The 19,910-nt window shown below is 45.5% G+C and overlaps 1 protein-coding gene across 1 annotated transcript in view; it reads left to right on the forward strand.

Moving 5' to 3' along the window:
- LOC110499846 (protein O-mannosyl-transferase TMTC2-like) overlaps positions 1-19,910 on the forward strand; it is a 90,136-nt gene that overhangs the window by 52,479 nt on the left and 17,747 nt on the right. The window contains exons 3-8 of the mRNA XM_090200912.1: positions 11,475-12,369; positions 12,680-12,794; positions 13,530-13,615; positions 15,036-15,220; positions 15,842-15,920; positions 19,384-19,505. Of these exons, the coding sequence (XP_090057038.1) occupies positions 11,475-12,369; positions 12,680-12,794; positions 13,530-13,615; positions 15,036-15,220; positions 15,842-15,920; positions 19,384-19,505 (1,482 nt within the window). The remainder of the gene's footprint in view (positions 1-11,474; positions 12,370-12,679; positions 12,795-13,529; positions 13,616-15,035; positions 15,221-15,841; positions 15,921-19,383; positions 19,506-19,910) is intronic.

Consider the following 19,910-nt stretch of genomic DNA (forward strand, 5'->3'; position numbering starts at 1 on the left):
GCTCTCGTTGGCTGGCCCTCGCTTCATACTCGTCGCCAAACCCACTGGCTCCTTGTCATCTACAAGACCCTGCTAGGTAAAGTCCCCCCTTATCTCAGCTCGCTGGTCACCATAGCATCTCCCACCTGTAGCACACGCTCCAGCAGGTATATCTCTCTAGTCACCCCCAAAACCAATTCTTTCTTTGGCCGTCTCTCTTTCCAGTTCTCTGCTGCCAATGACTGGAACGAACTACAAAAATCTCTGAAACTGGAAACACTTATCTCCCTCACTAGCTTTAAGCACCAACTGTCAGAGCAGCTCACAGATTACTGCACCTGTACATAGCCCACATATAATTTAGCCCTATCAACTACCTCTTTCCCAACTGTATTTAATTTATTTATTTATTTTGCTCCTTTGCACCCCATTATTTTTATTTCTACTTTGCACATTCTTCCATTGCAAAACTACCATTCCAGTGTTTTACTTGCTATATTGTATTTACCTTGCCACCAAGGCCTTTTTTTGCCTTTACCTCCCTTCTCACCTCATTTGCTCACATTGTATATAGACTTGTTTATACTTTATTATTGACTGTATGTTTGTTTTACTCCATGTGTAACTCTGTGTTGTTGTATTCTGTCGAACTGCTTTGCTTTATCTTGGCCAGGTCGCAATTGTAAATGAGAACTTGTTCTCAACTTGCCTACCTGGTTAAATAAAGGTAAAATAAATAAAATAAAATAAAAAGTCAGCCACTGAAGGCCGGACCCTAGTCCTGTCTGATTAACTGGGGGAATGTACCTAGTCAGGACCAAAGGCCCAACGTGTTAAGAGAAGTGTAAATGGCCTGGATGTCCCTGGTTGATGACATCAGAGTTCCATCAAAAGCATTGGCCCATGGACTGCATCAACACAGAGGCGATACTCCGGGTGAAGTTTCCCCTCGGTACAGATCTAGGATCAGCTTTCTCCCCCAATCCTTACCTTAAAGTGATGCTACAAAAGTTTTGTATCATTTCTGCCAGTAGCTTTGAAAGTAAGTCCCCTAAAAATTGTACACAATTGTGTAGAACGTCATCCATCCCATATGATATGTTACGAATTACAATTCGTACAATATGTTATGAATTTGTAAGTGCTTAAGATCCCGTTCAAATCAAATCAAACTTTTTTTGTCACATGCGCTGAATACAACAAGTGTAGACCTTACCGTGAAATGCTTACTTACAAGCCCTTAACCAACAGTGCAGTTCAAGAAGAGTTAAGAAAATATTTACCAAATAAACTGAAGTAAAAAATAATAAAAAGTAACACAATAACATAACAATAACGAGGCTATATACAGGGGGTACCGGTACCGAGTCAGTGTGGAGGCTATATACAGGGGGTACCGGTACCGAGTCAGTGTGGAGGCTATATACAGGGGGTACCGGTACCCAGTCAGTGTGGAGGCTATATACAGGGGGTACCGGTACCGAGTCAGTGTGGAGGCTATATACAGGGGGTACCGGTACCGAGTCAGTGTGGAGGCTATATACAGGGGGTACCGGTACCGAGTCAGTGTGGAGGCTATATACAGGGGGTACCGGTACCGAGTCAGTGTGGAGGCTATATACAGGGGGTACCGGTACCGAGTCAGTGTGGAGGCTATATACAGGGGGTACCGGTACAGAGTCAGTGTGGAGGCTATATACAGGGGGTACCAGTACCGAGTCAGTGTGGAGGCTATATACAGGGGGTACCAGTACCGAGTCAGTGTGGAGGCTATATACAGGGGGTACCAGTACCGAGTCAGTGTGGAGGCTATATACAGGGGGTACCGGTACCGAGTCAGTGTGGAGGCTATATACAGGGGGTACCAGTACCGAGTCAGTGTGGAGGCTATATACAGGGGGTACCAGTACCGAGTCAGTGTGGAGGCTATATACAGGGGGTACCAGTACCGAGTCAGTGTGGAGGCTATATACAGGGGGTACCAGTACCGAGTCAGTGTGGAGGCTATATACAGGGGGTACCGGTACCGAGTCAGTGTGGAGGCTATATACAGGGGGTACCGGTACCGAGTCAGTGTGGAGGCTATATACAGGGGGTACCGGTACCGAGTCAGTGTGGAGGCTATATACAGGGGGTACCAGTACCGAGTCAGTGTGGAGGCTATATACAGGGGGTACCGGTACAGAGTCAGTGTGGAGGCTATATACAGGGGGTACCAGTACCGAGTCAGTGTGGAGGCTATATACAGGGGGTACCGGTACCGAGTCAGTGTGGAGGCTATATACAGGGGGTACCGGTACCGAGTCAGTGTGGAGGCTATATACAGGGGGTACCGGTACCGAGTCAGTGTGGAGGCTATATACAGGGGGTACCAGTACCGAGTCAGTGTGGAGGCTATATACAGGGGGTACCGGTACCGAGTCAGTGTGGAGGCTATATACAGGGGGTACCGGTACCGAGTCAGTGTGGAGGCTATATACAGGGGGTACCGGTACCGAGTCAGTGTGCGGGGGTACAGGTTAGAGGTCATTTGTACATGTAGGTAGGGGTGAAGTGACTATGCATTGATAATAAACAGCAGTGAGTAGCAGCAGTGTACAAAACAAATGGAGGGTTGGGAGGGTCGATGTAATACTCCGGTGGCCATTTGATTAATTGTTCAGCAGTCTTATGGCTTGGGGGTAGAAGCTGTTAAGGAGCCTTTTGGTCCTAGACTTGGTGCTCCGGTACCGCTTGCCGTGTGGTAGCAGAGAAAACAGTCTATGTCTTGGGTGACTGTAGTCTCTGACAATTTTATGGGCTTTCCTCTGATACAGCCTATTATATAGGTCCTGGATGGCAGGAAGCTTGGCCCCAGTGATGCACTGGGCAGTACGCATTACCCTCTGTAGCGCCTTACGGTCAGATGCCGAGCAGTTGCCATACCAGGCGGTGATGCAACCGGTCAGGATGCTCTCGATGGTGCAGCTGTAGAACATTTTGAGGATCTGGGGACCCATGCCAAATCTTTTCAGTCTCCTGAGGGGGAAAAGGTTTTGTCGTGCCCTCTTTACGACTGTCTTTACGCAGTCGTGGGTGAACAGGTAGTACAGGAGGGGCCCCAGTGTTGAGGATGAGGGTGGCAGATGGGTTGTTGCCTACCCTTACCACCTGGGGGCGGCCCGTCAGGAAGTCCAGGATCCAGTTGCAGAGGGAGGTGTTTAGTCCCAGGGTCCATAGCTTAGTGATGAGCTTTGTAGGTACTATGGTGTTGAACGCTGAGCTGTAGTCAATGAACAGCATTCTCACATAGGTATTCCTTTTGTCCAGGTGGGAAAGGGCAGTGTGGAGTGCGATTGAGATTGAGATTGAGTCCAGACTTGTGGAGGTCTTGGCTCATTTCTTTTGATTTTCCCATCATGTCAAGCAAAGAGGTGGTGCCTCAGAAAAAAAATTGTAAACCTCCACAAGTCTGGTTCATCCTTGGGAGTAATTTCCAAATGCCTGAAGGTTCACATTCATCTGTATAAACAATAGTATGCAAGTATAAACACCATGAGACCACGCAGCTGTCATACCGCTCAGGAAGGAGACGCGTTCTGTCTCCTAGAGATGAACGTACTTTGGTGCGAAAAGTGCAAATCAATCCCAGAACAACCGCAAAGGACCTTGTGAAGATGCTGGAGGAAACTGGTACAAAAGTATCTATATAAACAGTAAAACAAGTCCTAAAAAAGCCAGGCTACGGTTTGCAACTGCACATGGGGACAACGATCTGACTTTTTGTAGAAATGTCCCCTGGTCTGATGAAACAAAAATAGAACTGTTTGGCCATAATGACCATCGCTATGTTTGGAGGAAAAGTGGGAGGCTTGCAAGCCGAAGAACACCATCCCAACCGTGAAGCACGGGGGTGGCAGCATCATGTTTTGGGGGTGCTTTGCTGCAGGAGGGACTGGTGCACTTCACAAAATAGATGGCATCATGAGGTGGAAAACTAGGTGGATATATTGAAGCAACATCTCAAGACATCAGTCAGGAAGTTAAAGCTTGGTCGCAAATGCGTTTTCCAAATGGACAATGACCCCAAGCATACTTCCAAAGTTGTGGCAAAATGGCTTAAGGACAACAGAGTCAAGATATTGGAGTGGCCATCACAAAGCCCTGACCTCAACTCTATAAAACATTTGTGGGCAGAACTGAAAAAGCGTGTGCTAGTAAGGAGGTCTACAAACCTGACTCAGTTCCACCAGCTCTGTCAGGGGGAATGGGCCAAAATTCACCCAACTTACTGTGGGAAGCTTGTGGAAGGCTATCTGAAACGTTTGACGCAAGTTAAACAATTTAAAGGCAATGCTACCAAACACTAATTGAGTGTATGTAACGTCTGACCCACTGGGAATGTGATGAAAGAAATAAAGGCTGAAATAAATCATTCTCTCTACTATTATTCTGACATTTCACATTCTTAAAATAAAGTGGTGATCCTAACTGACCTAAGACAAGGTCTTAGATTTAAGATTTAGGAATTGTGAAAAACCGAGTTTAAATGTAGTTGGCTAAGGTGTATGTAAACTTCCGACTTCAACTGTATGTACGGTCACTGTGGGGACAATGTCGTCGATGCACTTATTGATGAAGCCGATGACTGAGGTGGTATACTCCTCAATGCCATTGGATGAATCTGTGAACATATTCCAGTCAGTGCTAGCAAAACAATCCTGTAGCGTCATCTGACCACTTTCATATTGAGCGAGTCACTGGTACTTCCTGCTTTAGTTTTTGCTTGTAAGCTTGGAGTAAAGGTGGTCTATAGTTTTTTTTCCTCCTCTGGTTGCACATGTGACATGCTGGTAAAATTTTTATTTAAGTTTCTGAAAACTGATTTAAGTTTCCCTGCATTAAAGTCCCCGGCCACTAGGAGCGCCGCTTCTGGGTGAGCATTTTCTAGTTTGCTTATCGAGTTGGCCTTATAGAGTTGGTTGAGTGCGGTCTTAGTGCCAGCATCGGTCTGTGGTGGTAAATAGACGGCTACGAATAATATAGATGAGACTCTACCTCAGGCAAGTAATACCTCGAGACTAATATTAGACATTGCGCACCAGCTGTTATTGACAAAAAGACACACACTCCCACCACTCGTCTTACCAGACGTATATTCTCTGTTCTGCTGGTGCATTTAAAATCCCTCCAGCTCTATTTTATCCGTGTCATCGCTCAGCCACGTCTCAGTGAAACATAAGATATTACAGTTCTTAATGTCCTGTTTTTTTGTTGTTAACTTTTTTTTTTTTACCCCTTTTTCTCCCCAATTTCGTGGTATCCAATTGTTGTAGTAGCTACTATCTTGTCTCATCGCTACAACTCCCGTACGGGCTCGGGAGAGACGAAGGTTGAAAGTCATGCATCCTCCGATACACAACCCAACCAGCCGCACTGCTTCTTAACACAGCGCGCATCCAACCCGGAAGCCAGCCGCACCAATGTGTCGGAGGCTACACCGTGCACCTGGCAACCTTGGTTAGCGCGCACTGCGCCCGGCCCGCCACAGGAGGGAAACAAGGACATCCCTACCGACCAATCCCTCCCTAACCCGGACGACTCTAGGCCAATTGTGCATCACCCCACGGACCTCCCGGTCGCGGCCGGTTACGACAGAGCCTGGGCGCGAACCCAGGGACTCTGATGGCACAGCTGGATCTGCAGTACAGCGCCCTGAACCACTGCGCCATCTGGGTAGGATAATCTTAATCATAGGTCATCAATTTTATTTTCCAATTATTGCATGTTAGCAAGTAGAATTGATGGCAGTGGGAGTTTACTTGCTCGCCAACAGATTCTCAAAAGGCAGCCCGATCTGCGTCCTTTTTTCCTCCGTATTTTCTTCACGCAAATGACGGGGATCTGGGCCTGTGCCATCAGAGTATTTTCTTCACGCAAATGACGGGGATCTGGGCCTGTTCCCGGGAGAGTAATCCCGGTTCTGATGTCCAGAAGTTATTTTCGGGAATAAGAGACGGAAGCAGCAACATTATGTACAAAATAAGTTTAAAAAAATAAGTTACAAACAACGCAATTTAAAAAAAAAAAAAAAAAGCAAAATTAGTTGCAGGCATGTAAAACGTCAGCCATCCTCTTCAGCGCCATCTTAACAGTCTCTGAGTAGTGGAGAAACGAGGGACAACTTCATCCTACACCCAGATATAGTGGCAGCGATGCCATGTCAAGCATTGTAAGCATCTGGCTAGGGATAGGAGTGCAACAGTGGCCTGGATATCATACCCAATGTTACTGTTTTAACTCTAACTAAAATCGTATGGTCCAAGAAGGCCCAACCAAGGCTCATATACAAGGAGGATTTATGAGGAGGATGAGGAGTGTAAACGGGACATGACTTTATAGAGGAAGTCCATAGGCTCTTTCCCCCTGCTGCTTTCTGTCAGTCCACAGGCAGCTTTATGGGAGTCAACTAATGTCAACCTAATCCCGCTGTGTCTTCAAACACGTATTGAACAGCGCCAACAGACACTAATAACAGTACGATGGGTATAAGAGGACCACACGCAGCAGAGGACAATGTTTGAACATGGCTAATGATGAATGACAAACACAATGAGGAGATAAGAATGGGCTGGTCACCATGTCGTTTTAAAAGAGAGATAGGGAGAGAGGGAGAGAGAGACAGGGAGAGGGGGGGACAGAGGGAGAGGGAAAGAGAGAGACAGGGAGAGAGAGGGACAGAGGGAGAGGGAAAGAGAGAGAGAGAGACAGAGAGAGAGACACGGAGAGAGACACGGAGAGAGAGAGAGAGAGAGACACGGAGAGAGAGAGGGAGGGAGATGGAGGGAGAGCGAGAAAGGGAGAGGGAGGGACAGTGCCCATGCGGATGGAAAGCAGAGAGGTCTTATGTAGTGAAGAGAGCAGTAATAATCCACAGTGTGTGAGATCTGTGGAGAGCGCAGGGTTTAGATGAAAGCCTTTGCCCGAGTGGGACTGCAGCTTTGACATGCTGCAGGGGATTATTCTGGCTCTTTTAACCAGCCACAGAGCTTATGAGCTCCAATGAGAGAGCTGCTCTGACGCTGGAAATAAAGTAACTCTAACTCAAACAGATAAATCATCAATGATCCTAGCATTGCCCTGGGTGACTTCGACTGTACCTCTAGAATCCAATCACATCAAATCAATCCACATAAAATTAAGTCAAATGTTATTTGTAAAGTTATTTTTGCAAAGTCATTTTTCACAGAATAGCCAGATGAGTTGTGAAATAGAATGATACACAGAGAAAGATTGAAGTTCGTAATAGAAAAAAGTGCAGGTGAGTTTATCTTCATAGTGCTTTAGAGGAATTTGGTGGAGTTTCAGACTCTCACTCAGAATTTAAGGAAAATTGAGCGACCATTTTGTCTCAATTTACCCTGATTGAGGAATCGCCATCAACGTCGACAGACCGCGGCTTTGGCCTTTTGAGTCCGAGATTGATCTTCAAGTTAATTAAGGCAAGATTGGGGAATTGGGAGAGGAAACCTACTGGAAGGTGAAATGGAGCCAGATTGAATTTTTCATACAGCATTTTCCCCAGACAAGAAGAGCAAGACGATCCCATCAATAACCTCATCTCCTCTGTGTAAAAATACATAGCCTCTTCCTTTGTGTGTCTGCTTTCTGGTTCAGAAATCAATATACAATTCTTCCCTCTGATTTTCTTAATCCCTTCAGACCAAAAATCTTCAAATCTCCCCGGTCATATTTGATATGTTTCCACAGAAAGAGAAGACTGAAAACACAGATTTTCTGTAATTGGTTTATCTCACAGTCACATGTACCTCATCTCAAAGGAAATCTTCTCCTCCTCAGAGAGATGAAATTGTCTCACACTCTCAGTTCTGAAGTGAAGGCCCAGCAAATGAAGCATGTCTATTGTCCAGGACAAGTCAATCCTAATAAACTCCTTAGTCCTGATTTAAGGGTAATTGGAAATGCAGGTTTCAAAAACTCGTACGCACTAGTATGGTCATAACCTTCGTTGAGCAGGACTATTTGAAAATAGTTTCTCTCTGAGCTCTCTGTTGAGAGTTAACTGGGGCTATGTTTATGTGCTTATGAATATATCTGATTTGATATACTGAGTGTACGTTACTTCCAGCTGAACTGTAGGCTACTGACACTTTTAAAGGGGATTTTCTCTGTTTACAGTTAGGAACACATTGACATTGTTTGAGAAATAATCCATCAGGTTTAAACTGTACAACATCATTCTTTGGCAATGAGACTAACCATTTTCATACTGCCGTGCCAACCGGAGTCATACTGTTCTGGCTCTGATCCTTTCTGTTCACATTGACCTTTGCAGCGTGACAACCGTAACTATGGTAGATGCGTGACCAGGCCAGTGCAGTAGAGCTCAGCTCGGAATGGCTCGGCTCGGCATGACTCGGTGCGGTTTAGGAGTGTGAAAAGAGGATGAGCACTAGAGACCTAGGCTGTGCAGCTGCCTGGCTGCCTATGTCATGCTGGGGATAACACTCATACTCAGTCTACTCATCTCTGTGGTGCTCTGAGATGATTTTATATTTACTTTGTAACCTAATTTAAAGTAGGGAGTAAATTAGGTCTGTAATTGCGAAACAGCCTGAAATGTTCAAAGGCCTGGTGAGATTGTGATGAAAACACTTACACACACAGACACACACACACACAGCTCTCATGCCAGCCCCACAGGTTCAGCCAGAGTTCACTGGAGGCTGGTGTGTGGATGGAAGCCACACTCTCTGTCTGTACTGTACAGTAGGGAGAAGAGAAGACTCCCTGGTCTCTGTGTGGACAGTAGGAAGCCTATATTATATTTTAAAAGCATCCATACAGATTCATCCAAATGAATGACATTTCTTCTTTAGACCATCAGACCAATGGATTATGATAAACTGGATTATGAGATCACAATACATCATAAGGGCCATGCATGCTTATGACAAGTCTTATAATGCATTCAGACTGCATCATAATGCGTTATACCTGCAGGCTTGAAGTAAATAGTTTCCCCAACTTTCTCCTGAGAGAGAGCAATATGTTCTGTTCAACTGGTATATGTGTCAATACATTCCTTTCACAGCTGCAGCCTCTCTCTTCCGGACTGCGGTGACCCCTAAGTCTAGACAGATGTGATTTAATTAGCCAGAATTGGGGGGGGGGGTCAAGGATGTGACCGGACAACCTTCTGTAACCATAGCAACGTAACTCTAAACTTTAAAGTGTTGCTGACCTGTCCGTATTCACAAGGTATGAGTCAGAGTGCTGATCTAGGATCAGGCTCCTCCGTGTCCATATAATCGTATTCATCATGATATAAAAGACTAAACTGATCAGCACTCCTACTCTGAATATGGGCCCAGGACTGTGACCCTGTAAAACAAAGTGAAATAATATTTGCGCTATTCTCTACTTATCATACAGTTCTCTACTTATCATACAGTTCTCTACTTATCATACAGTTCTCTACTTATCATACAGTTCTCTACTTATCATACAGTTCTCTACTTATCATACAGTTCTCTACTTATCATACAGTTCTCTACTTATCATACAGTTCTCTACTTATCATACAGTTGTCCCCTGGCTGCTTTCTGTTTCAGCCTTTTTTGATTTGAGTAGTGCTCTAATCTATTCATCAAAAAATAAAATTCCCAGATTTTTATGAGCCTAACATGCCAAAAAAGGTCTTAATTCCTATGCCAGATATGTATTCATAAAGCCATTAGGAACTGTAAAAATAGCAAACAATCTCTCTTAAAGTCCATTTTCCTCTGAGAAGTTCATGAGGGGATGGGTTAGTAACATTTGGCAGTAGTAATGAAGTTTTGAAGTTACAAGTCCTGGTCTAACTACAGTAAGGTCCCTGATGGAGCTGAAAGCTGAACGTGGTGACAGGCCAGTGGAAGGTGTTTAATAAGGAACCTGATGCTGATCATGCTACGGCATTAATCCTCTTATAGCTGTAAACAGAATCTACATACCGACACAGTGAGCTCTGAGCTGATTAAACATCACTCTCCACTCTACTGAAATGGGCCAACAATCTGAATCAGGCCCTCCCCGCTCTACTTCTCCCAGCATGCACTAGGGCAGAATCTGACATGGCACCCTATTCCCTACACTATGTATGGATTAGGGTGCCATTTCGGAACCCACCCAAGGCCTGAGTTGTGCAGTCAAATTGCACTCAAGGGACTTAGCTAGTCTAAACACATAGCCTATTTGGGCATACAAGACACCATGCTACAATACATGGACAGATCTGTTCTAGATCTAATTTAGAGGCATTACTTTACAGGAAGATGGATGAACGGAATAAGAATGAGAGAAACACAGTGCACCCGTGATGTCATCGTATGCAGTTGGTAGTAGGGTCCAGTGTCGTGGTCTATTGGTCACGTATAGTAGGTGTTCTGTTTATTTGACATGTCTTTATAGGGGCAAAGGAAACTGTTAAAAACTCCACTGGCACCAGTGCTCCAAAATGTTAGAGGTCAATTGATCTAAAGTAGTGCGTGGGGAATGGTGAGGTAGTGGTTTTCTCAGCTTGTTCATTTGTATTTAACCTTGATTTAACCAGGAAAAGCCTGGTTCAATTAAAAGGAATGAATTGAAATGTATATTTGAATGTGCATAGGCCTAACTGTAATTAATGTAGGTATGAGTTTAACACACATTGACATTGCATTTCACAGCTACTTTATTGGGTAATAGCATATCAACCTGGAGTTGACCTAGCCTACCAGTATTTCTCATCCCACCCGTCAAATGAGAAGAATCCTTGTCCTTTAGGGCATTATTCTATTAAATCAAACTGAAACATATGAATAGAGGTGACACCAACATGGAGGGTCATTTGATAAAGATTCCCACAATTCTGTTTTCTGATGAATGTGAAGTGTTAATATGCCCCATTTAGTCTCTCAGTGCTATCAATGCTTAATTTCTCAAAAAATGCTTTCTGTGTTTGTGTAGCAACAGAGCCATATTATTTCTGGCCGTCGTAGATACTCTTTTCAGAGGACTTGCCAATAATACCCAGAGCGCTTGGCTGTGTCAATTGCACATGAAAACGGCTTGTGTCCTGGGCAACTTTTGCAAAAACATTCCTTCCATTTCATTCCTCATTTCTAAACAGTTCTATTCTAGAAATTCCTCGCGATGTGAAATCATAGAGGTCATCGACCTTTCACATGGTCGAGATTTAAATCAAAATTCTACATTTTGCACTGATGTATATGAATACACACCAAATAAACCAACACCAAATTCTTCTGTGTTAAAGAAAATATCTACTACTTTGTCTAATAGACTTTACTTAGTATTAGCCCAATAAACTATTTCTAGTTACCAATACATTCCCAGAATGAGAGCAGGAACGTTTTCAGAATGCTAAAGTTTTCTAAAAGTTTCCTGAACATTTCACACAAGTCCCATGGTAGTTCCCATAGCATTCCTATAATGTTTTCTCTCTCCTACAGAAGAGGAACACCACTGTACTGCTGAGTCTGAGTGTGTTGATCTCCTGGGGCGTGCTTCTCCTGGCTGCTCGTCTCTACTGGATGGGTAACAAGCCCCCCAACTTCTCCAACTCAGACAACCCGGCGGCCGACTCGCCGCACCTTCTCACGCGAACTCTGACCTTCCTCTACCTGCCCGCCGCCAACGCCTGGCTCCTCCTATGCCCTGTCCAGCTCAGCTTCGATTGGTCCATGGACGCTCTACCGCTAATCAAGACCTTTGCTGATTGGAGGAACCTTCACACCGTGGCCTTCTATGCTGGATTTACTCTCCTGGCCTGGTATGGCCTCCGTAGCAGTAGCAGCCCCGACTCCAAGGCCAAGGAGACCAATGGGAAAGCTCACTTGGCGAACGGGAAGGCCCTCACCAATGGGCACAGCTACCATCCTCCAGACGGCAACCACAACATAAACTCAGAGCAGGGCTCTCCAAAGACCAATGGGAAAACCACCCTCAATGGGAATGGGTTCACCAAAACCTACCAATGTTCCCCTCGGACTACCCACCCCTCCCTCCCCTCCCTTGCCACCCTCCCCGCCACGGAGAACGTGGTGGTCTTCTCCCTGGGCCTACTCTCGCTGCCCTTCCTCCCGGCCACAAACCTCTTCTTCTATGTGGGCTTCGTGGTGGCCGAGCGGCTGCTGTACATACCCAGCATGGGCTTCTGTCTGCTGGTGGCGGTGGGGATCCGGGCCCTGTACGTCAGGCTGAGAACCAGGGGCCCCAGGGTCGTGCTGCTGGGTCTGTGCGCGGGCCTGGTGCTGCTTTACGGCATCAGGACGGTGCTGAGGAACAGGGACTGGAGCAACGAGGAGATGCTCTACAAGTCAGGGATCAGTGTTAACCCCGCTAAAGGTAGTGTGGAGGAGACTGTTGACTAACCAACACATTCTGGAATATGGGCCTTTGGTTTGGTACTTTAGTCCCACTGTGATAAAGTTAGGCCTGAGAATTACATCACTCTCATGTAGATTAGAACATTTTTCAGTTCTATATTATTCTAGGTCCAGGACTATGCTTAATCTATGGCTGACAAACTGGCCCATAAAGAATAAAGTATATGTCATAAATGATTTGTAATCTTTCCTCATAAATGCAAAACTCAAGATCTTTCCATTACACAATACCTGTATGCACTTGACAGACACCTGTCTCTCTTTGTTAGCATGGGGCAACTTGGGAAACGTCCTGAAGAACCAGGGCAAGATGGCCGAGGCGGAGAGGGCGTACCGGAATGCCCTGTATTACCGGGGAAACATGGCTGACATGTTGTATAATCTGTGAGTGTGAGATGTGTCATCTCTGCATCTCTCCACTACCTCAACAAGGATGAAGGGCCATGAAAGCTACCATCCATCAATACTGCTTAGACAGACAGGGAGAATAACAGGGGATAGAGGGAGAGGGGGAGAGGCTAGGGGCAGAGAGAGAGAGAGAGAGAGAGAGAGAGAGAGAGAGAGGGGGGGGGGGCTAGGGGCAGAGAGAGAGAGAGAGAGAGAGAGAGAGAGAGAGAGACAGAGAGAGAGAGAGAGGAAATGGGTTGTTTTATCCCCAGATGGGATCCTGTTCCCCTTGACAGTGATTTCATTCATCATGATTTGCGGGGCTCTGGGAAAACATGAAGGCAGTTCTAATACCCACATTAACCCTCTGAGTGTCAAAGGTGCCAAGCCTCATAACCGGCCCACATTTCCCGCTCACCTGACAGTGTTTTTCTTCCCCTCTCTCTACTCCCTGTCCCCCTGTCAAGAAACAGGAAGAGTCACCTTTGTCAACAAACACATTTCTGTGTTTACATGACATGACACACCTTTAAAGAAGGTGTCGTTCTGAGATTAATGATGGTTAACAAATAAACCAAATAAACCGAGTGTCACTAAACACCGTCTAATGTTAGGCTGCAATTAGATTTAAAACCCAAACAGTCAGAGTTGCCAGATGGTTTCCCTGATTGCCCTGTAGACCTCTCTTTCCTCTGCTTCATTCAACCATAATTCTGCTCTTCTTTCCACCAGGGGTTTGCTGCTTCAAGAGAACCACAGGCCCTCAGAGGCACTGCATTACTATAAGCTGGCCATTGGGAGCAGGCCAACTCTGGCGTGTAAGTATTGCTAAGAGACCATTTCCTAAAATGGCGTATATTGCGGGGCTGAAGTGATTGTGATCGGGGCCTGGCCGGTGGAGATGAAAGGAGCTGATCTGGGACCTGCCTAATGGGTTGTCTCTGGCTTTGTTTAATTCAATTACATGAATGGAATGTTACATTCAGGTTTTCATCACGGCCCAGTGTTAATGTTGAATTAGTTGTCATGCATGCGTCTGTCTGGCCCATTTCAGAGGTCTATCGGACCGTTTCAGCCCACAGTCTAATGGAAGTCAATCTCACTCTTGACTGCTCACGTATGTAATGTGTAGACATATTTCACTGTATCAGACTCTAGCAGAGGACGGGAAAAGCAGGGGATTTGGGTTGCATGAGTTACTTGTTAATTCCTCAGTTTTTCCCATCAACCTCTCTTTCAACCTCTCTGGACCCTACCCACACACTCACACATACTACACTGACACTCAAATACACACACACACACACACACACACACACACACACACACACACACACACACACACACACACACACACACACACACACACACACACACACACACACACACACACACACACACACACACACACACACACACACACACACACACACACACACACACACACACACACACACACACACACACACACACACACACACACACACACACACACACACACACACACACACACACACACACACACACACACACACACACACACACACCCCCCCCCTCCCTCCGGAACTGTCATTATGCACACCTGGTCCCTATTCCCATTGATTAGTAATTGTATATGTGTGCCCTTTGTTCACCATTGTCTGGTCGATTATTGTTCCAAAGTCCGTTGGTCGTGCGAATACCTGTGATGTGTTGTTTTGGCTTTCGTGTATTGCACAGATGATTACGGGTCTCGTCCCACGTGGTATCATTGTGCGATTGTGTATTTATTCGAGGTACTCCTCGCTCTTTTGTTTGGGTTTCTACCCTGTGTTTTGAATATGTGTTTGTTTGATCTTCGTTCCTATGCCTTTACACGGCACGCTATCATTTGGGAAATAAAAACCCATATTACGCATTCCTGTACCTGTCTCCCGACCCTTTATACCAACGTGACAGTAAGTAAGCATTTCACTGTAAAGTCTACACCTGTTGTATTCAACGCATGTGACAAATAAAATGTGATTTGTTTTCTTGTCCCTAAACCTTTCCCTGCTTCTATCTATCCCCTCTGTTTCTCCATTTCTACCCCCCTCTCTTCCTGCTCTAATCCTCCACCTCTGCCCCCTCTCTTCCCCCATTTCTAATCCTCTACCTTCTCTCTCCCTCATTCCTCTTCCTCTATCCTCCCTTTCCCCCTCCTCCACCCTGTCTTCTCCCTCTGTTCCTCCTCCTCTGCGCCCTCTCGTCACCCCACAGCGGCCTACTTGAACACGGGCATCATCCTGATGAACCAGGGCGGTATGGAGGAGGCCAAGAGGACCTTTGTAACCTGCGCTGAGATCCCAGATGAGAATCTGAAGGACCCCCATGCCCACAAGAGCTCCGTCACCAGCTGCCTGTACAACTTGGGCAAGCTGCTCCACGAGCAGGGCCTGCAGGAGGTATGATACTACAGTACTCTACACTACAGTGGAGACAGGGCTGAGATGTAGAAATGCAATGGATAGAATCTATAACAGTACACTTCAATACAGTACATTAGAACCAGAGCAATGGCAGAGATGTAGAAATAAAATGAATAGCATGTATAGAGGTGCACTACACTACAGTACAGTGGAGCCATGGCAGAAACATAGAAATATAATGTATGGAGGTGCACTACCGTACAGTACAGTGGAGCCATGGGAGAAACTTAGAAATCCAATGTGTAGAATGTATAGAGGTGCACTACACCACAGCACAGTGGAGCCATGGCAGAAACATAGAAATACAATGGATAAGATGTATACAGCAAATGTAGTTTGATAGCATACTGTGATAGTGTACTTAAGCTCTTGAGAAAACTAGCTGTCTGAAAACTTGCTTAAGCTTCCGGCCTTGGCTTTATATGAGCTCAGCCACTGCTCAAATGAACTAAGTCTTCATCTATGACAAAATGACAGAGCCGACTAAAGACTCATCTTCCTGAAGCCCTTTCCATTAGACAGTGAGGAAGAGGCTTTGTGGATGGTGACACACTGATGAAACACACTGTGACTAACTGCCCTCCCCCTCCATGACAGGATGCTCTGTCTGTCTATAAAGAAGCGGTGCAGAAAATGCCGAAGCAGTTTGCACCTCAGAGTCTCTACAACATGATGGGTGAGTAATAGCAGGAAAACATTTATTTTTTCACTAATATTTTGGGGTGATTCTTCCCCCCATCTCTACTCACCAAGTTCAATAAACACAGCACTTTACAAAACAAACACAGTTCATTCATTCCCATACATCAGCGTTACTCGACTCTTACCCTACGAGGTCCAGAGCCTGCTGATTTTCTGTCTTTCCTGAAAATGAATTGCACACACCTGGTGTCCCATGTTTAAATCTGTCCCTGATTAGAAGGGAAGAATGAAAAAATGCAGTGAAACTGGCTCTGAGGTCCCGGGTTTAGTTTGAGGGTCATATATCATCATGTACTGTATTGTTATCATCCGAGAATCTGGTGAAAGGGAACGAAGGAGGAAAGGTGAGCATTTTCAACCATGGGCTCACCATGGGCTCAACCATGGGCTCAACCATGGGCTGAAAATGAAAGTTTCCAGTGAAAGTGTTTCCCAGGATCAAAGCCAGGACCAACCCATGTCCAGGAGACTGTTTCTGTTTCCTACCCCAGCTCACCATATCACTCTACCCTAGATCACTCTCCACTCTATCATCACTCTACCCTAGATCACTCTCCACTCTACCATCACTCTACCCTGGATCACTCTCCCATCACTCTACCCTGGATCACTCTCCACTCTATCATCACTCTACCCTAGATCACTCTCCACTCTACCATCACTCTACCCTAGATCACTCTCCACTCTACCATCACTCTACCCTAGATCACTCTCCACTCTACCATCACTCTACCCTGGATCACTCTCCCATCACTCTACCCTGGATCACTCTCCACTCTACCATCACTCTACCCTGGATCACTCTCCACTCTACCATCACTCTACCCTAGATCACTCTCCACTCTACCATCACTCTACCCTAGATCACTCTCCACTCTACCATCACTCTACCCTGGATCACTCTCCACTCTACCGTCACTCTACCCTAGATCACTCTCCACTCTACCATCACTCTACCCTGGATCACTCTCCACTCTACCATCACTCTACCCTAGATCACTCTCCACTCTACCATCACTCTACCCTAGATCACTCTCCACTCTACCATCACTCTACCCTAGATCACTCTCCACTCTACCCTTGATCGCTCTCCACTCTACCATCATTCTACCCTAGATCGCTCTCCACTCCACCATCACTCTACCCTAGATCGCTCTCCACTCTACCCTACATCACTCTCCACTCTACCATCACTCTACACTTGATCACTCTCCACTCTACCATAACTCTACCCTAGATCACTCTCCACTCTACCCTAGATCGCTCTCCACTCTACCATCACTCTACCCTAGATCACTCTCCTCTCTAGCCTAGATCACTCTCCACACTACCATCACTTTACCCTAGATCACTCTCCACTCAAACCCTAGATCGCTCTCCACTCTACCCTAGATCCCTGTCTAGCACAGTGTTCTGCAGGGCTGACAGTCAGGAATTGAAATGTAGTGGACAGGTATCTCTGGTATTCTGTTCATGGGGAAGCAAACTAATTTGTCCGCTGAGGTAGATTTAGTTTGACAGTCTATCTGGAGCCATGTCAGGCATTTGACTTAGCCAATTACTGAAGGTGAAAAGCTGGGAAGTGGCAACAACTTTGCTGCGTGACGTGGAAGACTTGGCACAGGGAGACGACTTTAATCATCCAAATGTCCTTCTTAATTCCCACCTATCACATATGATAATTCTCCTCATCTTTGATTAGTGTAATTGAGGAATATGTGTTTAGAATGACTCGTTCTGGTGGTAGTAGAACAACCTGCTGATGGTCTTCAGTTTCCCCCCCAAAGAAGAGATTTCCCCATATTATCTCCATGAAACGAAGCTATTTGATGTGCTTTAAGCAGATTGGTTTCATTCCATTCCAACACCACAGCTCCAAAATAGGCAGGCAATCCTAATGTAGATGTGTATCAGGATTCGAAGGGAATTCAAACTAAGCTGGCTATAATAAGTCATGTCCCATGTTGTGTTATTCTATCACTAATTGCATTATTAGAAGCCCTTCCTGATTGCATGGTTGAGATTGCTGTGCCGTGTCGGCAACATTCTTGGGATGACGCGTGGTGGGGGCCTGAGAAGAGGGAGAGTGTTTGTTCAGGTGAGAGGGGGGTTGTCATCAGGGCCCCGGGGATCGGCCCCGCTGCGCTGGGATCAGATCTGGGATTCTCACGGCTTTGAGAACAGAGACATTCTCCGAGAGAAACTGGTCACGTTCCAACTGAAATTGGTGTCAGGGGTTTAATTAATTTAACGGAGGAATATTTATTTTTTATTGGTGGAATGACGAGTGTTTTTTAGGAATGGAGGGCTGGAAATGGGTCGGTCTCCATCTGCCTTGTTATCAGCCGTGCACCTGTTGGAGATCTATTATAGAACTCTATTCATCAGACACTGGGAAGCACTGGAGCATGTCATCATTCATGTCAGAGGTCACAGGCAGGGAGAGAGCAGTGGAGAGGTGGCGTCCATGCAACCAGCAGTTTTTACATTGTGCTGTGTAAATACTCTCTTGGTTGCATGGAAGGTAGTGGTGACTCTGCTCTTACCCGACTCACTGTCCCTCCACTCTCCCTCCCTCCTCTGAGAAAAGGGGACAGTCTTCCAGCTGATGGGGAAACTTTTGTCTCGCTGCGTTATTTTTTGCCCTATGCACCAATTAATGTTGTTACTCCTATGACCAGAGAAAGTGAAATATACCTCGATATTTAAAAAAAAACACAAGCAGCTAATAACAACGCAAGGTCATAGAAACAAATTGCTATACTCATTAAATGCAGCTGCAGTACTGGTTTTAGCGTGAGTGGAAGTAGGGAGAACATATTTTATGGCTTATGAAAGTGTTGAACAAAGTTTTGGCAGTGCTGAGTAACAACAAACATGAACTTACTCATAAAAACAGCCGCTCTTTGCTCTCTATCTAGTCATGGTTTTGAAATGTCACAGTATCAACTCTGAGGTATTTGATTGGGCAACGGTAGGCCTATAGGTGCACTTGATTTGCTCTCTAGGCTTGCCAGGTAGACGGAGTTCTACATTCACACACATGAAATGGTTCAAAATGGGAACACTTTACCTTCCCGGGGCTAGGACTGCTGAATCAAGTGCACCAACAGCGCAAAAACAAAAAATAGGAATACAAGGGTTTATCGTTGGGTTTTGTACAGAAATGTTTGGTGATCGACTAGGAATGCCTTGGATCGCAATGGACCGATTGGTGACCAATGCACTAGATAGATCGAAAGAAAAGTCCCAGAACCCATCATACCACATATTTGATACAAGTCTTCCTCTTATTATAAAGTGTCAGAGAAGCCATTGAGGTCATGGGTCTCTCTACGACCCCTTTCCTCTGACCTCTGAATGTTGACCCCCCCCCCCCCCTCATACAGTAGGAGAGGCAGTATCGCCCATGACCTGTGACCTTTGACCCCTAACAGGAGAGGCCTACATGAGGCTGAATAGGCTGGAGGAGGCGGGCCACTGGTACAGGGAGTCGCTCAGGGCCAAACCCGACCACATCCCCGCACACCTGACCTACGGGAAACTCCTGTCCATCATTGTAAGTCCCTCCTCTACCAACCTCTTTAAGGCCAGACAATTCCTCACATTTTTTACAACAGAACACGACAAAAGATAACACAGAAACTAGAGATGCACTGATGTGAATATTCTGGGATATTTCTTTGCAATATCAACCAATACAGACATTTCTGTTTCATTTGATGTCTTTTTTTGCCATTCTAGTACAGATACAAACACAATGTCTATGTTCATAAGGTTAATAAGAAAATGTGTAAAATAGCTTAAATATGGGAAAGGAGTAATCTATTTTCATAACAAAGTGGAATGTTCAGGACAACTCAAGGAAGAGCATCAGGTAATATTGCGTATGATCTGATGTGTAGAAAATAAGATTTGCATTCCTTTCAGATATGCATTGAAAGATATGTGACTGGTTACAGGG

This window comes from Oncorhynchus mykiss, chromosome 15 (assembly GCF_057628025.1).
Source record: "Oncorhynchus mykiss isolate SJ-2025 chromosome 15, ASM5762802v1, whole genome shotgun sequence".
NCBI lineage: Eukaryota > Metazoa > Chordata > Actinopteri > Salmoniformes > Salmonidae > Oncorhynchus > Oncorhynchus mykiss.